Below are 20,390 nucleotides of genomic sequence, written 5' to 3'. Positions count from 1 at the left end.
TGCCTTCTTGTAAACACACGGCTCATCTTCGTTTTTGATAAAACCAAATTGTTTGATTTTCTGATCAAAACGCAGATTCCAGGTTCGAGATGCTTGTTTCAATCCATAAATGGATTTATTTAACTTGCAAACTTTCTTAGGATTCTTAGGATCTACAAAACCTTCAGGTTGCTCCATATAAACATCTTCGGTAAGGTGTCCATTTAGGAACGCGGTTTTGACATCCATTTGCCATATCTCGTAGTCATAATACGCGGCTATGGCAAGTAGAATCCTAATAGACTTAAGCATGGCTACTGGCGAGAAGGTTTCCTCATAATCAACTCCTTGAGTCTGAGTAAATCCTTTAGCAACCAACCGAGCCTTATAGGTTTGCACATTTCCATCCATGTCTGTTTTCAACTTGAAAACCCATTTACTTCCTACAGTCCGACATTCAGGAGGAAGTTCAACCAAATCCCAGACTTGGTTGTCATACATGGATTGCATCTCGACGCCCATGGCTTCGAGCCATTTTTCAGATTCGTTACCTGAAATCGCAGCTTTGTAGGTTGAGGGCTCTTCTTGATCAATCATCAAGATGTACCTATCAGGTGAATACCGATTAGGTTCATGACGATCCCTCGTACTTCTGCGGATGCCTAGTGTTACATCAGATTCCTGAATCCTATCAGGTTCAGGTCCAACAATATTTTGTTGAGAGGCAGATTCGACTATTGGTTGATTAATTTGTGGTTCTCGAATTTCCTCAAGATCCACAAGATTATCTCCAATTCCTCGCGCCATAAGCTCATCCTCTAGGAATGTTCCCCGACGCTTAGTGAAAACTCTATTTTCAGCAGGATTATAGAAATAATAACCAACCGGATATGCATAGCCAATGAAAACAACTTTTTCACCGCGAGGATCAAGTTTGTCCGAAGACTCACTGGTAACATAAGCGTTACATCCCCATATGCGAAGGTAAGAGACTTTAGGTGGTTTACCATGCCACATCTCATATGGTGTCTTTTCTACCTTTTTAGTAGGAGCAATATTCACAAGACGTGTAGCAGTTTCAAGAGCATAACTCCAAAAGGAGTGTGGTAAGTTTGTACGACACATCATTGATCGAACCATATCTAATAAGGTTCGATTTCTCCTCTCAGACACACCATTGAGTTGTGGTGTTCCGGGTGGAGTTAGTTGGGATATAATCCCACACTTCTTGAGATGTTCATCAAACTCTTGATTAATGTATTCACCACCTCGATCGGATCGAAGTGCCTTAATCGTTTTCCCTAGTTGATTCTGTACTTCATTTTGGAATTCTTTGAACTTTTCAAAGGTTTCATGTTTAAACTTCATAAGATAAACATATCCATATCTACTATAATCATCAGTAAATGTAACGAAGTATCTTTCCCCGTTCCTTGACATAGTCCTGAATGGACCACATACATCAGTATGTATGAGTCCTAACAGGTCTTTGGCCCTTTCACTAGTTCCGGTAAAAGGGGCCTTAGTCATCTTGCCACTTAGACAACATTCGCATAAATCATAAGTCTCTTGACCCGTGGATTCTAGAATCCCTGCAGTCTGGAGCTTCCTCATGCGATTGATGTTAATATGGCCAAGACGACAATGCCAACGATATGTTTGATTAAAGCTAGTTTTAACACGTTTATGGGAAAGAGAGCATACTATATTATTTGATCTACTGTTAGAAGTATCTATTTCATAGACACCATTGTGAGGCTTAGCCTCAAAATAGAACACACCATTTAAAAATGCAGAAATGCTACCATTAACAATATCAAAAGCATAATTAAAACCTTGTTTTCTTAAAGCAGAAACAGAAATAATATTCTTAGTCAAACTAGGAACATAAAAAACATTGTCTAAAGTAATAAACAATCCAGAAGGTAATTCAAGAATAAATTCTCCAACTGCCTTCACAGCAACATTCTGCCCGTTCCCAACGTGCAGCTCTAAGTCACCCTGCTTCAGCTTTCTAATCCTTTTTAGTCCCTGCAAATCATTACAAATGTGAAAACCACATCCAGTGTCAAACACCCAAGATTTGCTCGAAAAGGAAAATAGATCAATAACATGTATACCTGAGGATTCTCCAATCTGCAGCTTCTTAAGCTTCAACTCAGCCAGGTACTTGGGACAATTCCTCTTCCAATGCCCGATCTCATCACAGTGAAAACACTTGGCATCTTTATGAGGCTTTGCCTTCGGAGTGGCAACCTTTTTGCCTTTGCCCTTGTCTTGCTTACTCGCCTTGCCTTTTCCCTTGGATTGCTTCTTCTTGGTAATTCTTCCTTCCCTGATCGCCAGCACTGGATTGCCCTTAGTTGGGATGTTTGTCTCAGCAGTTTTTAGCATCTGATGCAACTCTGGGATCGTTCTTTCCCACCCATTCATGTTATAGTTCATTACGAACTGATGATATGAATTGGGTAGCGAGTTAAGGATCACATCCGTAGCTAACTCATTACTAAGGGGTGCGTTCAGACGCTCCAGTTGATCAACGAAAGACTTCATTTTCAGTACATGAGCACTGACCGAAGTACCTTCCTGCATGCGACATGTAATGAGAGATCTCATCACCTCAAAACGCTCATGACGAGCTTGCTGCTGAAACATGTTTTTCAGCTGCTCACTCATCTCATATGCGCCCAAGTTTTCCAGATTCTTCTGAAGTTCTGGAATCATCATAGCAAGCATAAGACATGTCACATCTTGGGAATCATCAACATGTTTTTCCCATGTCCTACGGGCTGCACCCGTATTAGCAGCAGGTGCTTCGGGAATTGGTCCTTCAAGGACATAAGCCTTTTTCTCCGCCCTGAGAACAATTTTCAGGTTGCGGTACCAATCCATGAAGTTAGAATTATCAAGTTTAGCATTTTCAAGGATGGACTTAAGCGAGAATTTGGTGTTATCAGAATTGTTTGTAGACATCTATAGAATTTAGAAGAAAATTTTATTAGTAATTTTCATGCATTAACCTAATTCAATTTTGACCCAAGATATACAAAATTTTAGGAATTAGGATGAGATCCCATCTCCCCATAACTCAGTGAATGGACTTAGCACTCTTCACTGGCATAGATTGAAGGGTAGGTGACGATCACCAATTGTGTCAACTACACAATTCTCGGTTTGGGGTCGCATGACGAGTGTTGTCAAGCATTGGTACGTTAACCCCAACTACGCCCACTTTCACAACCGTAGAAGACGAATGCAGGGTAAACACTAACATTCGCTCTCGTGTCGCAAAAGTGATATTTGTCCTCAAATAAGAACCGTAGCCCGGCCCATGTAAGCATGGAAATCGCGGAACTACCCCTAACCAAAACCGTAGGCCTGGATGCAGGGTAAACACTAGCACCAGGGGTTCGGATAGATCAGTTCGGGTGTTCTTAATTTAGGGTGGCGTAGAATATCGATTTTAATTTGGGTTATATTTTAAAATTACCAGTTCGGGTCGTTTTAAAATACTTGTACGGCCTATGGCATGAACATAGGCTATACAATTCCTTTGTAAAAATCAATTTTACGTTTTAATTTGTGACGACTTGAAACACCTTTCAATCACTCGACCGATAAATTTTAAATACCCTATTTAATCTGAGTTGGTCGTGTCGCAAATTTATTTTAATTAATAACTTTTATTAATTACGGTTTTCAAATTAACTTTTAATTTTTGAAAAACCAATTTTGATTTTTTTTGTATTTTAAAATAAACTGTTTATTTTAATTACCTATCCAATACTTAATAAACCTTTTATTAAAATTGTCGTTTTAATGATCGTGTATTAGTAATTAATTTTATGGCGTAATAAACATCTCATGGCAAAACGCAAAATAAATAAATAAATATGCAATTCCGGGTTCATAATATGTTCGGTTCGTTCGAGCCCAAGAACGTGAACCGAGCCCATTAAGTGTAGCACAAACCCTTTTGTGCTCCCACTTAATCTTAGATCCAATCCTAAAAAAAACTTTAATATAAAGAAAACTTAAATTTCCTTTAGATATTGTAACGAAAAGACTTAACAAAATTTTAACTTTATTTTTAAAATAAAGTTTTTAGTTACGGTTTTTTTTTTTTAATATTTTAGTTTGGTATATATTAAAAATAATTATTTTAATATATTCGTTTTTCTTTAAACTAATTTAACGCGTGTAGCTCCAAAAACTAATTTAGTACACGTGTTATGAAAAACGATTCTAGACCCGGATTTGCATACTACGATCATTAAGCTAAACGAAATAGGTTAAGGCCAAATATTTTGTCAAAGAGAACTTTGACAAGTGTTCATGTTTGGCCTTAATAAAACTTGCCTATAACTATTATACGTGACAGGATCCTATGCCAAATCTACTCGATTTTAAGCATGCAATCCTATAACTATTTTATAGATCTACAAACACTATAATAAAATTAGCCTACTTTGATTTGTAAGGTGGCTCTGATACCACTGTTGGAAATTTTCGTGTAACTTTTAGAAAATAATTTTTAGTCAATTTGTCAAACAAACTGAACGCAGCGGAAAACATGTACACGAGGTTCGGTTCTAAACCGATTCCATCAGTGATCTCACTACAATCAAAATAGGTTAAAATAAAATAAAGAATCGTGACATCCAAGAAAGACACCTTGGTTCAACGAACGATCTCGCTAGATGATCGTTGACCACGAAATATGATTTGTTCGTTTAAAACAATTTCAAACGAAACCTTTAAACTAAAGATAAAAAAAGTTCAAAACTATACTTACCTTTTTGCCAAATAAAAGAAACAAACACGTTCAGCTTCCTTTGATGCAAGAAGTAAGAGCTTGAATTTTTTTGTGATTTTTCTTATTCTTGTTCGACCAAAAGGCAGCCAACAACAGAACCTCCTTTTTCCTTTTATTTGCAACGATGGTATATCTCATTCAAAACGGTGAGCCATATATTATTATATGGAGATAATTATTATATATATCCTTTAGATTAAAACCATAATTAAGAATTGTAATCTAATTACAATTCTATTATAATTATCTTATAAGTATAATAGTTATCTCTCATTTTAATTATCTAATAATTAATAATATATATATATATATATATATTATAATTAACAAATTAATTATAATATTAAATCGGGTTCTCCGTAATTATTCCAAATAATTACCCGTTTATTTCATTACGCTAATTATTTCGTGATCCGGTGATTAACGATTAAAACACCGTTAAATGTTCGTTGCCCAAAGTGTAACTCTTTGGGTCGTACCTTGACGGCAACATTGAATTATAATCGACAATTGAACAAATATCCAACATAGCCAACATAAAATGTTTCTGTGGTGTAGTGGTTATCACGTTTGCTTTACACGCAAAAGGTCTCCGGTTCGATCCCGGGCAGGAACATTTAGAAGTACTTTTTTTTCTTTTTTTCTCTTAAAAAAAGAAAAGCTAATGCACCAATTTAACTACAGAAGCAGAAAAACAAACTACTAGACCAAAAATATGCAGACATCTGATCTTATGTTATTGCATACAGATTTTGAATATTTCATTTTGAAATTAACGTTTTGGCAAAGACGAAGACTGGAGAAGCCCGGCCATACTAATCAATTAGAATGCTGGATCCATGAACTCATGTAGAAATAGTTAGCTCACAACAGTGTTGATGGAAACACGACGATGAAATGCGAGAATGAAATAAGGGTTTACGCAAAGACAACGAAAAAGGGAAGAGGCAACGAAGAAGAAGAAAAAAATTTGGACCATTTCTCGATTTGTGCTTGCGCAGGGGTCATGCTAATCTTCTCTGTATCATTCCAATTTTATCGGATGTCCCCGAAGGGACGAAATCCATTGCTCGGCCTGGTTATACATACCGGCCACAACTTCATCTCTGGGCTGATGGACGAACTGAGTCAGACAGGATCTCGTAATGTGAAGTTAATCAAACTGCATAGTTAAGGGAAAACACACTGAATCACACTATTAAAAAAAACCCATTTGTTTCTGCTAAGATATACTTCCGTAATCACAGTGAACACAAAATGTTTATTACAAGAAAACTATTGCATTAAACAGCACACCTGACCCGTTTTAACCTGCTTTCACACATTACCAAACTCACCATTTTGACACAAGTGTATGAACTAACTATAAGTTTTGATCCTAGTCCGTGTAACACAAGTCAACCTGACAGTCTCTCGTTAAGCGAACTAATCAACTATTCTGTATTTACGAAAAAAAAATTATACACAAAATACTACCATTTCTAGCACCTTTTGTTTTTCGATGTTTTTTATTCCTTGAATCACTGGAAGCAACCTCTCTATCATTTGCAATAGAGGTAAGGTTTGCTCTCATCCGACCCTCCACCGACCCTACTAATGAGAAGATACTCAACCAAAAAGCATCCAGTAACCAAAATGTCAAACGCATTGTTTCACCATGTACCATTTCTCGATTTGAACCCGTCAAAACTAATAGTGTTCCAAAAGTAAAAGGCCATATCTAACCAACCATAACCACTGTCAATATTACTAATTAAGTATCAAAGTCATCATGATCGACAAACTAAGTATAGACGAATAAACACCCAACAAGTTTGACCAAATTTTGACCCAATCCTTTTAGGCCATTGCCTAACACACCGGTTTAGAAATTACATGTTTTTCACCTAAACAAATCCCACAGTTCTTACAGAAATTAATGTAGAAAATACTTGTTTGAATTCAGGAAATAGAGTGAGGGGTAGGGATCTTGTACATTAATCCAGAAGTGTGAGAAGTGTATTATAACACTATATATAACAACATATAAACACCGTGTAACACTATATAACAAATATAACACTATACATCTATCATAGACATGCTATCAAACAAAATATAGTGTTATATTTATTATATAGTGTTACATAGTGTTATATGATCTTACATAGTGTTATACAGTGTTTACATGGTGTTATATATAATGTTATAATACACTTCTGGGTTAATGTACAGGATCCTCTATCATAGAATGAGTATGTATCATGAAACATGACGACGAAGTATGAAAAGAAACAGTAGGGCGATCACAACCACAGGACGGTGAAGAAGGAAACGAGAAAGCGATTGAGAAAAAAATTTGGACCATTTCTCGATTTGTGCGTGTCATCCTTGCGCAGGGGCCATGCTAATCTTCTCTGTATCGTTCCAATTTTATCGGATGTCCCCTAAGGGACAAACATGGTCACCGAGCCACACCATTTAAAGCAGCCCTAAGTTCATCTATGGGCCGATGTGGGACGAATTGTTTTCAAACAACACGTAAAAATAATTGATTCACTGTTATGCCTTGGTTGTTCCCATTTTCCTTTTTGGGCTTTATTTTTTACACTTCATTATATCATAATTGTTTACTTGTTTATCACATTTTTCATTTTTTCTAATTGAACGCCGTTCATTTTTATATCCTGATTATTATTATTATTATTGTAACTTAGATGATAATACAAGTGATACAAAATTAGTTCAATAAGTTTATTCGGACAATGTTTAGCTACAACCTACAATAAGTAAAATACAGTTTACATTTTTTGGGTATGTTAAATTCTCAAATTAAACATTTAGACCACAAACATAATCATTACATTTTTTGAATTCTTATTTTATTTTAAACTCAGAGATATAAATCATTTTCCTTGTTCTTTGCACGGTACTTCTGCTTCCTCCTTTCAAGCCGGCTCGTCAACCCACGAACCAGCAAGTTGTAAACTACCTGGGCTCAAGATTGCAACTCGATACAGGATTTCGAGCCGAGCCAGCTTGTATATTTTCAAGCTCGAGATCTGACTAATTAAATTATAAGTTATTAATCCTTTACGGCCAGAAAAAAAAATTACATACCAAACACATGAAAACTGTAAATATGTATAACTTCATATTGTAAAGGACACCACGCAATCGAGCCATACATTGGCGATCTTACACATACTATATGAGCAAAATAACTAAGAACAAAAGCCGATAAATCCTACTTTCATTAAATCTCTACAACTATAGGGAACTAAAACGGGATCAACTACCTCCAACCACTTTGTTGTTTGCATGCGCAGGTCCGTCTTTAACATCACTTGTACCTTTGGGTACAAGTCGTGCAAGCACGTTCTGCCATTCTGGATGGATACTAGCAGCTTCAGGTAGCATCATCTGTTCTTCCATCGGGTCACGATTCAGATCCCATTCTTGACCTTTGTTGTTACTACTCTCAACCATCATTCCTGGTCCAGGCCCAAATCCAAGCCCACCGCTGGATCCAGTCCGGTTGATAGCCGGAACAGGTGCTTTCTGAACCATTTCACTACCCGACTTTGCGATTTCTTGTTCAGCCAGCCGTTTTTTCTTGCGTAGCATTAACGTTTTGAACCGACGCCTGACTGTCGCGCACACGTTGCAAATGCAATTCGGTTTGTGTTTTCCTTTTCCGCTTGGTGGTTGAATGCAGACGATGCAACTGCAGCCTGGCCGGTGACGAGGGTGTCTTGTGGTGGGGCCCGCTAACGATTCGTTATGTTCACTACCGTTTTCTCCTAATACTGCCATTGTGGCTAACGCATCCAAGCCCGTGGGCCCTACTTGTTTGGTCTCCGTATTTTCTTCGAGCTTTTGTTTCTTAGATTCTGCTTAGATAAAAGTGAAATCAGAAAGGTTTGATAATGATAGGATCGAAGCTTGAAATTCAAAATAAAGGATTGTGTACCCTTGCTGAATTTCAAGACCCTGTACAAATGCTTCACGCCTTTCTCCTCGGGATGCGAACACGAACACCTGGCATATAACCATGCACAACATTTACAAACATCAGAAACCATTTATTCGTCCCGTTTCTAGAGTTTTTCATGGGTCCCGCCTAGGGGTGCAAACGAGCCGAGCGGCTCGCGACCTACTCGAGATCGGCTCAAGAAAAAGCTCGAAACGAGCCGAGCCTTATCGAGCCCGAGCCGGGCTTGAGCCTCAAAACAAAGCTCGTTTGTTTGTCGAGCCCGAGCTCGAGCTCGAGCCTCGCATGTGAAGCTCGTTAGGCTCGTCGAGCCTTAGTGTAAACGAGCCGAGTCGAGCCGAGCTTATTTAAACTTGTTTACAAGCCGACCTCGAACCTAAAAATAAGCTTATTTAGTAAACGAGCCCGAGCCCGAGCTTCACTTATCGAGCTCGCGAGCCTAAAAAGTCTATCATTTATATTATTTTTATTTAATATACTAATTAATCGCTAAAAAATGAGCCGAGCCCGAGCCGAGCTCGAGCTTGAGAAAATACAAACGAGCCGAGCTCGAGCTTTAAAAACGAAGCTCGAATCGAGCCGAGCTCTTATAAGTTAATCGAGCTCGGGCTCGGCTCGTTTGCACCCCTAGTCCCGCCTCTAATAATCCTAGTAACATGGGAGTGGGTCCAATTAGGATTGCAAACGAACCAAACGTTTGGCGAGAAGTTCATTTGTGTTCGTTCGTTTATTAAACAAACCAACACAAACAAGACATTTCGTTCGTTTAGTTAAATGAACGAATATTTGTGTTCGTTCATTTATGTTCGTGAACGTTTGGTAACGTGTTCGTTTGTGTTTGATACTTCATTAGTGTTTTTAGTTTTTACATTTTATTTAGAGTTAAATGCCATTTTAGTCCCTGTGGTTTGGGCTATTTTGCCAGTTTAGTCCAAAGGCTTCATTTTTAACCTGTGGGTCCAAAAAGGTTTCACAATTGCCATTTTAGTCAACTGGGTTAACTTCATCCATTTTTTCTGTTAACGAGAAGGCCAATTCGGTCATTTTATATGGCTGAATTGCCCTTTTAGTTAACAGAATTACATACAAAATGACCAAATTGGGCTTCTCGTTAACAGAAAAAATGGATGAAGTTAACCAAGTGGACTAAAATGGCAACTGTGAAACCTTTTTGGACCCACAGGTTAAAAATGAAACCTTTGGACTAAACTGGCAAAATAGCCCAAACCACAGGGACTAAAATGGCATTTAAGTCTTTTATTTAAATACTTCAAAATTTTGACAAATAAAATATTTAATAAGTGTCGGTGCATTATATATTCTATTCATGAACACTTGTTTTTGTTCGTTTGTTTCCATTTGTGTTCATGAACATTAGTTTCTGCTCATTTGTGTTCATCAACGTTCGCTGCCTAAAATTAACAAACAAACAAACACGAACATAAAATCTCATTCGGTAAGTGTTCATGAACAGTTAGTGAACACATATTTCTTAGCAAACGAACATGAACAACGTTCGATTCGTTTGCAGCCCTAGGTCCAATACAAATAACAAACAAAATACCTGTTTGGATCCGAAACATTATCAGAGCATGTCCATTTGGAAGGAACGAGAACATCTGAAGGTAACTTCCGCCATTTGGAGCAACTGTCGCATTGAACCCATTGTTCTTGTAACCTAAAGAATGATTAATTATGAGAAAAACAAAGATGTATAAAAGAATCCTTTGTCCTTTTAATAGTCTTCAACGTTCATAAATAAAATAAAATAAAATAATAAAAAAAAATAAGATGTATAAAAGAATCCTTACTGGGCTGCATTAGTTGTGAACATGGTCTTCTTACCAAAAACTGGCGGTTCCTGAATAAAACCACACACGATAAACCCAAAGTATATATTATAAATTTGACCCATTTACTTAAAATAGGTCCATTCAACTTATGTTTTCTTTTCCTTTTTACGTTAAACGGGCAATAATATAAACTCTTGTAAGAATATTTAAAGCGCTAATTGTTTACAAAAATAAAAAAAAAAATCTTACATCGTATTCTTCCAATTCACAATTCTCGATCGTGACAACAGTCGGTTTCGAAATAGGCGGGCGGAGATATTCTTGTGCTTCTTCCCACGTAAACTTGAGCTCCAACGCATCTTCACTGTGCATGTGAAGCCTCTTGCTTTTCGACCCGATAGTTCGCGTCTTTTTTTTCTCAGATGACTGCACTGAATCCCAGTTACTGGTGCCTTCTTGTGTCGTATTCTTTGCCAAAAACGGAACTTTAATTAGCAAAAGTGAATTAAACAGACCGAAAATATAATGAAAAGAAAACGAAGGTCCTACTGTCGGTAAGTTTCCATTGTCGGTACATGTAAGAACTCCACCATTAACGGGGTTAGGAAGCGCAGGTGCGTCTGCGAGAACCGTTGCCTTTCGACACCCTATTACAAGTTTATCTTCTGGATCTAATCGACTAAATATCACTGCAGAAATATAAATAAAATGACAAATTTAAAGAAAAGATGAAGTCAAATACTGAAATACCGACATACGTAAATACCACAGTCCACAGGGGTCATGAAAATTAAAATTACGTGAAATGGATCGTAAAACCTATAGATTAGCGTTTAAACGCATTCAAGACGGAAATTTCGGATAGATTAACTCAATACGGTATAGATAGACATGATAAGAAAGAATCGGCACAAATTTTATTGATACCGAAAGAATCAAGTGTGATATCTCCTCAAAAAAAAAAAAAAAAAAACCTTGTGTGGTTCAAACGCATGGCACCTCTATTCATAGACTCTATCTAGCCTATTCGCATAGTAACGATCACAAATATGCATTAACAGATACCTGTGTCGCCAGCTTGCAGCTGCATGTTCTGTATGCACGGGGTGACGCCTTCTAGAACATACATGCGGCTGTTGTTGTTGGGCCAAAATCTGAACTGAAACGTCCATTCTTTCCCTTTTATATCCCGGATCTTTAGTGGTACACCTTCGGATTGATTAATGGGTGGGAAATATGCCTGCACCGATATTTGATTATCTAAAATTTAGAGCCTGTGATAAAATGATAGAAATAGCTAAATAAGTAAAGAAAGAAGAAAGTCAACCCACTTCGGCGCATGCTTTTGGCAGGACTAAACGACCGATTCGACCTGCATCACTTGCACTCAGAATCTTCTCAAATAGCGGAGTAATAGTGCAATTGGAGTTTAAGCTAAACAAAGGTTAAGGTGAACAGAACACACGTATTTTCTAAATGTATACCAGTGGCGGATAAATTCGGCGGGTCAAACGGTCAAATTAAATGGGTTAATATTCGTTAGGCCTGTAAATGAACCGAACGAACACGGACATATAATCGAACACATTTTTTTTTGTTCATGTTCGTTTATTAAGAAAATGGGCAAGTTCGTGATTGTTTATGTCCGTTCGTTTGAAAAACCTAAACAAACAGTTGACGAACATAAACAAACAAACCTAAACGAAAATAACTTAACAAAATAAACAACACAAATGGACATAATTGAACAGACATAAATGAACACAATTGACTAAACATAAACGAATATAAAGTAATTTTTTACATAAATTAGTGATTAATTACGATAAATTCCATTGCAAAATCATTTTTATTACTAGAAAGCAAAATTACCAATTAGTTATTTTTATATAAGTAGTTAGAAAGTTCATTTTATGTTTAATATTCATATAAATATAACTACTTATGTATTTAAATTGAAATGAACATAAACGGACGATCACGAACATAAATGAACGAACAAAACGTGTGTTCATGTTCGTTTGTTTAATTAAATGAACAAAAAAACGTGTTCATGTTCATTCGTTTATTAAAGAAAACGAACCTCCCCCCCCCCCCCGAACAAGTTCATGAACGTTGGTTCATTTACAGGCCTAATATTAGTTGTGTTTTATCTCAAAACGGTCAATTTATTTTTTATGTGTACATGCATGCAAAAATAGAATATAACAAAGGATACTCTCCATGTATTTGCGACAATTCTTGGTCAGTCATCTTCGGCCAATATCTTGGAAGCAATTGAGTGCGGCCTCGGCCTTCACCTGGCGGCCTGCCAACTCGGTTATCCGGTCCAAACGACATCCCTTTGTTTGACTTTGACCGTATTTTCAACTGCTTCGGAACCACCTGGTGTGACTTTTGCTCTTTTTTAAATGAAGGAATGTTTTCTTCTGCAACGCCATTAGACGTTGGGAGTATGGAAAAGCCCAAAGATAGTTGGGCCGGTGGTTCAAAAAGCGAGTTTGACCCTGAATTCGGTTTGTTGTTATTGGGTTCCGTAGATAAAGGTAATTGGTTTGAAAAGATTGTGGATAATGGTGACGAGCTTTTGAAACTAGAGCCAATATCTTTAGAAGAATTTAAAGATGTGAATTGATGTTTCTCTAACCCGTCGGTTAATGGTGTGATGTTATTTGTTCGGTTGGTAAATATGGAGGGAAGCCAACTGCCGGCAAACCGAGAGAAGCCATTTGGAATCTCGTTAATCGGCTGAAATAATTGATACATCCAAAAATGAGATTCAAGATTAGGAAATATAGAAAGAAAGCGTAAATGAGAAAATATAAGTTTTGCGACAGACAGGGAGAAAAAAAAATGACATGACACAAGAAGTTATTTTTTGTTGGCTTAGATTACGGTTTTGTGTCTTATCTAAAAGGGAACGGGTCAAACGAGTTGAAAGTCAACTAAAGTCAAATTCTAATGCTACAACCTCCTAAGTCAATCATAAACAGTGCATTAGTCATTAGTGATTTACAAAAAAGATTTAGAATTTACAAAAAAAAAAAGTGTTTTTAGCCTTGTAGGTCAAACGGGCCTTTTCAACCCGAATATGTTTTGACCCGTCGCCGACCCGCCCATCTGAATGTATGATATTTTTCGTGGTAAAGGACATAGTACCTGTTTAAAGGATTGGGCTCTTATGCAATTTATACATGATATTCCACCGGAATCAAGGCATTCATGAAGATATTTCGAAACAACACATCCACAATGAACAGGCTGCAATGAAAAATTAGTAAATAAAATGATCAAAAAAAAAAAAAGGTGACGTAAAATTAGCTGGATACAAAAGTACCTTATCACAATATTTGCATTCTCTCCAACCCGGTTCATTGAGGTGGAATCGTTCACAGTAGCGTACACGATCATATTCAGTTCTGCACTCCACAAAAATTATACAAAAACTAATTAAATCCACAACAGATAAAAAAAAAAAAAAAAAGAAACAAGATGTTTTATGAAAGAGAAAAATAGAACAGAAAAGATGTCATGATACGAAAAAAAAAACGGTGGCATATTTTGCATTATTGTATATCCTGATACAAATGGACTCAATAAGGAGTTTCACATGAATTGCATTGTTCATAATTGTAGCTTCTGCGACAAAGATGGCGAATAGCGATGAATAACGATAAGGTACCTATATGCTACATAGCGAATAGCGATAAACAACGGGCGTTATTTTATAGATGGCGATACAATAGAAAAGAATATTTTAAAAATTTATATGTGTATTATATCAAAATACCCTGGTATGTACGCTATTTTACATGTATATTTAACAAAAACCTAGAAAATCCAGCTATTTTATAGCTATATTTAATCGTTATTTATATATATATTTTTTTAAAAGGAAATCCTGCTATTTATGGCTACATACCCTGTAGCGACCCTCGACCTATACGCTACGCTATTCGCTATAGCGACTGCTATTGACAACTATGCATGTGAGTGTGTGATTCAAGTCCTATTGCGACGGGTATTAATAGAATGGTAATCATCACCGGGGCAAGGTATGTCAGACGCCTATAAATCTCATTTGTTTGTATAACTTAAAACCTACAAAATCTAACTTTCCTAATACAACGCATGTAAATCATGCTTCTTGATCCTAGTATCATACGCATCCTCAAATTTCACTAAAACATACATTCCGTTCGATCGTATCTCATGCGTCATGCATTAAAAGTTAGAAGTTGTGTATCTTGCCAGAAATAGTCTCTATAGCAAAAGGATCCATAAGAACCAAGAAAATATAAGAAAGGGTCAACCTACGGTTAGAAATTAATGGTAAATATCACCAAGACCATAGTCTTGGTCAAAATAATTTGTTTAAGGGTAGCACTCTAAGTAGTTAAATCATTTAGTTTTTTTTGTTTTGTTTTTTTTTTTTTTTTGGCCACAACTAACCTCCGTTCTTGCAAAAGAGCCAAAAAATACTATTACTTTGCAAATACAAATTATTTTAGACAAATCATGACAACATCATCATCATACTCAGTAAATCCCACCAATAGCAAAGCAAAGGTAGGGTCTGAGGAGGGTAAGATGTAGACAGCCTTACCTCTACCCCGTAGGAATAGAGAGGCTGCTTCTAGTGAGACCCCCCGACTCGATAGTAGTTTTGCATCAAGCCTTGGACATAAGGCACATAACACTCATCAATCAGGACAAAGACCGATTAGTGCATGTACCCTTTTGTCTTTCAGCTATCAACGCCACCACATGATGCATGACAACGTAGATACAAAAGCAACCATCTCATGCTTTGGGCTTTGCCCAATTTGCTCATCCTTGCGGGAATCTTTTTTTTCTTTTTGCATACAAAAACAAAGTGTATATGTTTTGCGAAAAAAAAAAACAACCTTTTCGTTACTTTGACATCTTTTATCATATAAGGTTTTTTTCTTCTCATTGTAGTAGTATCAATTCAATGGTTCATTTACAAAGCAAAACAGTGGAACCACATACCAACAAAGAAAAAATAACAAAACGTCACCTTCACATAAACATTATAACGGTATGAAGATAATTATCGGCAAGACCATTGTGTCTTAGCTTTAAAGCCATCAATATATGCAGTTAAATTTATCGAGTGATGTTTAGCTTTTCCGCCACAAACCAACCGTCATTCTTGTCAATACCCCATAAACAAAACACAACATTTTGCAAATATAATGTAGGCACAAAGACAATCAATCGGGCTTGGTCAATACCTTATTTTTGTAAAATAAACATATCGCTTACAAAAAAAGAGTATTTTTCGACAAATTATGACAATTAGATGATACGAATATATCACTATTGTCTGCAATTACGCTTAATTTGCGACAGATTGTGAACATGCACGAAAACGACACGATTTATTTAAAAGAAATAGCAACCTTGAAACAACAATAGGGATTCAAAACTCTAATATCTGAATTCCTACATAAGTATATAAACCAACCAACACCTGCACATGAAAACAATGAAGGGTAAAATGGGAATAAAAAAGATCCATACCCACAAGCATAACAGAGTGTAGCAACACCACCGACTTTCATGGGCCACCCTCTCTTCCATTGAGCAGTAGTCGTAGCCCCACACAATTCATTCATGCAAATCTTCACCGGCAACAACGACATTTCACCCCCAAATCTCTCTAATCAAACCCCTACACATGCAATCAAAAAACCCCAAATCAAAACCCTAACAAAAATCCCCAATTTCCTTCACAGTTACCAGATCACAACCCAACAATCAAATACTCAAACCCCTCATCAAAATTCTAACTTTAAACAACACAAATCGAAGTCAACAATTACACATGCACGCATACGTATACAATGGTAGCGGATTCTGTTACCTAGTTGATGACGGCAGTTGACGGCGGCGGACGGCGGTTTGACGATAGATTGAAGTGGTGTTGAAAAACGAACAAGAGAGAGAAAGCATGCATGCACGATGCTAAAAGGGTTTGGGGGGTAATCTTGTTGATCAGATGAAGGGTCTTGTATGTAAAGTCATTGAATTTATAATTGGGGTTTGTTGTTGTTGTTGTAAGAATCTTTATATTATTTTCGACACGCTACGAGGATTTCGGGGATTCTTATGAAATTTTTCTTTTATTGTTCGTGTTTGGTTCCTTATATAGATAAGAGTTTGAAATTTTTGTTATGGACACATCTTAGAATTTATTTTGACACTTTTATATAGTATATGATATGTATAGGTTTATTAGTCATGTTTTTTAAGGAATTATTAGTATGCATTTATACGACTTGTATACATGTCAGGTAATGTCAGCTTTCTAGTGTGATTTGAATATATACGAGTCGTATACTTGTATATGACTCGTATATGAGGTGTACGTATGACAACGTATACTCTGTTCTTATACTTATTTGAAAGATGATTTTCAAGTGATGTATTGTTGTGAAAAAAAATTGTTGATTGAACTACATATATAAAAGTTTGTTTTTTTGTGAAATTGTTCAAAGAGATAATGATTTAGTGATAATTTTTTTTAGGTACCAACAATGACTTTATGTGTGGCGAAGTTGTTACGTTGATTGGGTTTTATGGTTTGGCTTGTTAGACGCTTAAGACTTGTAACTTTGTACTAGTGTTGGATTTGACATTATAGCGTGTTAAATTATCAATTAGCATGTGTGAATTTTAGAGATATAATAATAGAACACGAGGTGGGGGAAAATTTTAAAATTGTATAGCATTGTAACATATTATTGGAGGTGGTAAACCCAAATTCATCAACTCATATCAACAACTCAAAAAATCATGTTGAAGAATGTTTGAAGGTGGTAGCTTTAGATGGTGAGTTTCGTTATCGATGATGATAAAAACATTTGAATGCATATGTCTTGATGATTTTAAGATATGTAATAGTGTGGTAGTTTGGGTAAGGATGTGGTTTTTCGATTGAACTTTGAACCGATTGTGGCAAACAATAGTTGCTATATGGGGTCATCTTATGGATGGCGGTAGATGAGGTGCTTAATTGTTGTGTGTGATTAATTGGAATAAAGAAATTAATTCACCATGGTTGGCTTGGCTGAAGGGTTTACAAAAAGTGTTAGTGATTGCGGCATATGGTGTGGGGGCTTACTTTTTTTTTATTTACATGTTATTGTTGTTTTAAGTATGTCGTATATTAGTCATTTTAAACATTTTAACTCTAAAGTTTGACAAACATCCACTCCATGTACCAATCGTTTTACCTTTGAATAAACATTGAGGACAAAGCACATAATTTCTCATACACAAGGATCAAATCCATAAAACACATGTACCATAAAACTATTGTGCAACTCTTTCTCAAATTATATAACTACAAATATAAAAAAAACAGTAAATATATACATATATTAATAAGAATTTAGTGTTGTATTTAGGTTGTCGATGTAAACTTTATACGATTTATTTCGTTGATAAAAAAGCATGTTAAACCAGTGAGTGTTATGATTAAATGATCCTTCTTACAAACAATTTCGTGAACATATGTATTACATTAATATCCCAAACGCGTAATATACGTCGTCATGAATGTAACAATCACATATGCCACGTTGATCCTACATTTAATCACGAAGTGATGACTGATATACACGTGTACACCAATGTAAAATTCACTATAAAAAGGTTGTATTGATCCTTCTTATATAGTCACGATATATTGTACATATGTATACATAGGTACCATTTTAGTTGAGGCATATGTCATGTTACTTGGTTAATATTACTACTCAACTATCAGTTTTAATCATAGTTTATACATTACCTGACAAATTAAGGTTATGCTAATAACGTAAGGTGCTCGATTTGTGTCCCACGCATTGGTGTTACTAATGCAACAATTATGCATGTATAGTTAGTTACATGTCAAGTCTCGCTAAATTACGTTTTAAGAAGTTATATTATATGTATTTTGAACTTTTGTTGAGACTTGAGTTTAGGAAAGTCATGATATGAGTTTTATTTTTCACTTCCTAGAGGTATTTTTTTTTTCTTTTGACAATCTTTATTTATTTAGATAAAACCATAAACAAATATTCACATGTCTTGAAACAAGATATATTTTAATAAAACTTATATCATATGGTTTTTATGTTCATTTGTTTAGCTTTAATTTAACAAGCGAACGATTAGAAACATGTAACAAAAGGGATTTTATTGTTATGTACGTACTGTAAAAAATAATGTGTATGTGTTTGTTTATGTTCGTTCGTTAATATTATAAATAAACAAAAACAAACGTAGGTGAACGAGTACAAGTTAATGTAATGAAACAAAACAAAAGAAGAAAATCAAGCTTGTGTTCGCTTGCTCGGTATGTCGGTTATCCAAGTCTTGATTCTCTATGTCACACCCCAACTGATGGCGGAAACATCAGGGCGGGACGAAATAGATTGCAAGAGACTTCATAACACTATTTGTGACAATATTTAATAACATCAAAATTCATTTCATTGCTAGATTCAAGTACATCGTTTGAAAGCAAATTATGACAACATACAACAAGACATCAAATTACAACAAGTACTAAAATTTAAAGGTGCGTTTCTAGTCTTCATATTAGATTTCATTCCTCCTCATCATCATCAATTTATTGCATTACGTATTTAAGTATAGATCAATACATAAAGTATTGGCGAGCATACAAGTTTAAGTAATAGCGTAAGAATAAAAGTTTAAACGAATCCACATGGCATAATTGTTATCTTAAAACTATCATACGATACTAGCATGCAACTATAAATGCCAACCCAAAGATTCTCGTTAGCGTAATCTTATCGTAGCAACGATAAGACCGTTTGTTTAACTTAACATGACCTCAAGAATACGGGCGATGCATTAATCCTATAGCGCTATATATGTTAAGGGAGGCTCGTATGAAGTTAATGACAAGTACAAAGCACAAAGAATTCTAGCATATATGAGTTCAAGTATAACGTATTAAGCATGTATGTTGGATTGTTTGTTTGTGATTTAAGCATAAAGTAGGTGATTGCGTGAGTTTAATAGCATATACGTATTGCACCTAAAAGTGTTAAAGTAAAAAGGGGGTCATGCATACTCACGGTTTTGCAAAGCGTTCCGATTAAACCGAGAGTTGATGAGTGTTGAGACTAGAACACCGGAGTTACCCTACATGGGGGAAACGGAGGTGTGTGAGTATGTGGATTTGGCGAAGGGTTCGGATTCGGATTCGAATTTTAAGTATAACAAAGTATATGTATGCGAAAATATATCTTGTCTTAAACACTCGTTTTGACACTAAGTTTTATGTGATTTCATAGGTTCGAACTTGCTCATTAGAATCATAAACGAGGAATCTAGATCGAAGATAAAGTAAACTACATTCATAACATTTAACCATGATTTGGTTAGTATATGATAATTAGATGAGTTTCATAAACTTATTTAATTATTGGCTTAAGCAAATATTTGAAAACCATAAAATGGTAATTTTAAGATTTTGCCATTTTAATAAATTTTAGAATCATAAAATTATTAAATTGGTTATTTTGGTTGAATAAATGTGATTTGATATAATTCTAAGCCCCCAAATAGGAGAACTCACTTTCCTAAAATCACTAGGTTATCTTTCGTTTAGTATGTCGGTTATTTACAATACAGTTATTATCTTAGATTCCACATATTACAAGTTGTGCGGTAATTCTCGTGGATCATTTCTTCGCAACCTGGGAGTGATGTTTACTACTTTTCCCTTTTTTATTTTTTACAAATTTTGGGGTGTATCATGTTATACTTTTTGATTTACTTA

At 35.7% G+C, this 20,390-nt stretch overlaps 1 protein-coding gene, 2 non-coding genes and 1 pseudogene across 3 annotated transcripts; 1 reads left to right on the top strand and 3 right to left on the bottom strand.

Annotated features, from left to right (window-relative positions):
* The first annotated feature begins 5,338 nt into the window (after positions 1–5,338).
* Positions 5,339–5,411, top strand: TRNAV-UAC. Its single transcript has one exon. It is a non-coding gene; the product is annotated as a tRNA-Val (tRNA).
* Positions 5,412–5,759: 348 nt separating this feature from the next.
* On the bottom strand, positions 5,760–5,853 carry LOC118483170 (annotated as a pseudogene).
* Positions 5,854–7,127: 1,274 nt separating this feature from the next.
* On the bottom strand, positions 7,128–7,230 carry LOC118483150. Its single transcript, XR_004869687.1, has one exon. It is a non-coding gene; the product is annotated as a U6 spliceosomal RNA (small nuclear RNA).
* Positions 7,231–7,866: 636 nt separating this feature from the next.
* LOC110869704 (B3 domain-containing transcription repressor VAL1) lies at positions 7,867–16,707 on the bottom strand. The gene is made up of 13 exons (XM_022118937.2): positions 16,452–16,707; positions 16,109–16,259; positions 13,899–13,980; positions 13,721–13,822; positions 12,780–13,309; positions 11,893–11,995; positions 11,627–11,801; positions 11,111–11,250; positions 10,811–11,029; positions 10,580–10,629; positions 10,333–10,446; positions 8,748–8,815; positions 7,867–8,667 (listed from the first exon to the last, which is right to left on the bottom strand). Exons 2-13 carry the CDS (start codon positions 16,228–16,230, stop codon positions 8,066–8,068), a joined length of 2,307 nt encoding a protein of 768 aa, XP_021974629.1. The 5' UTR covers positions 16,231–16,259; positions 16,452–16,707; the 3' UTR covers positions 7,867–8,065.
* Positions 16,708–20,390: the final 3,683 nt, after the last annotated feature.

This window comes from Helianthus annuus, chromosome 1 (assembly GCF_002127325.2).
Source record: "Helianthus annuus cultivar XRQ/B chromosome 1, HanXRQr2.0-SUNRISE, whole genome shotgun sequence".
NCBI lineage: Eukaryota > Viridiplantae > Streptophyta > Magnoliopsida > Asterales > Asteraceae > Helianthus > Helianthus annuus.
Note: the sequence above shows the minus strand (reverse complement) of the source record. Positions and strands in the feature narration are given on the sequence as shown.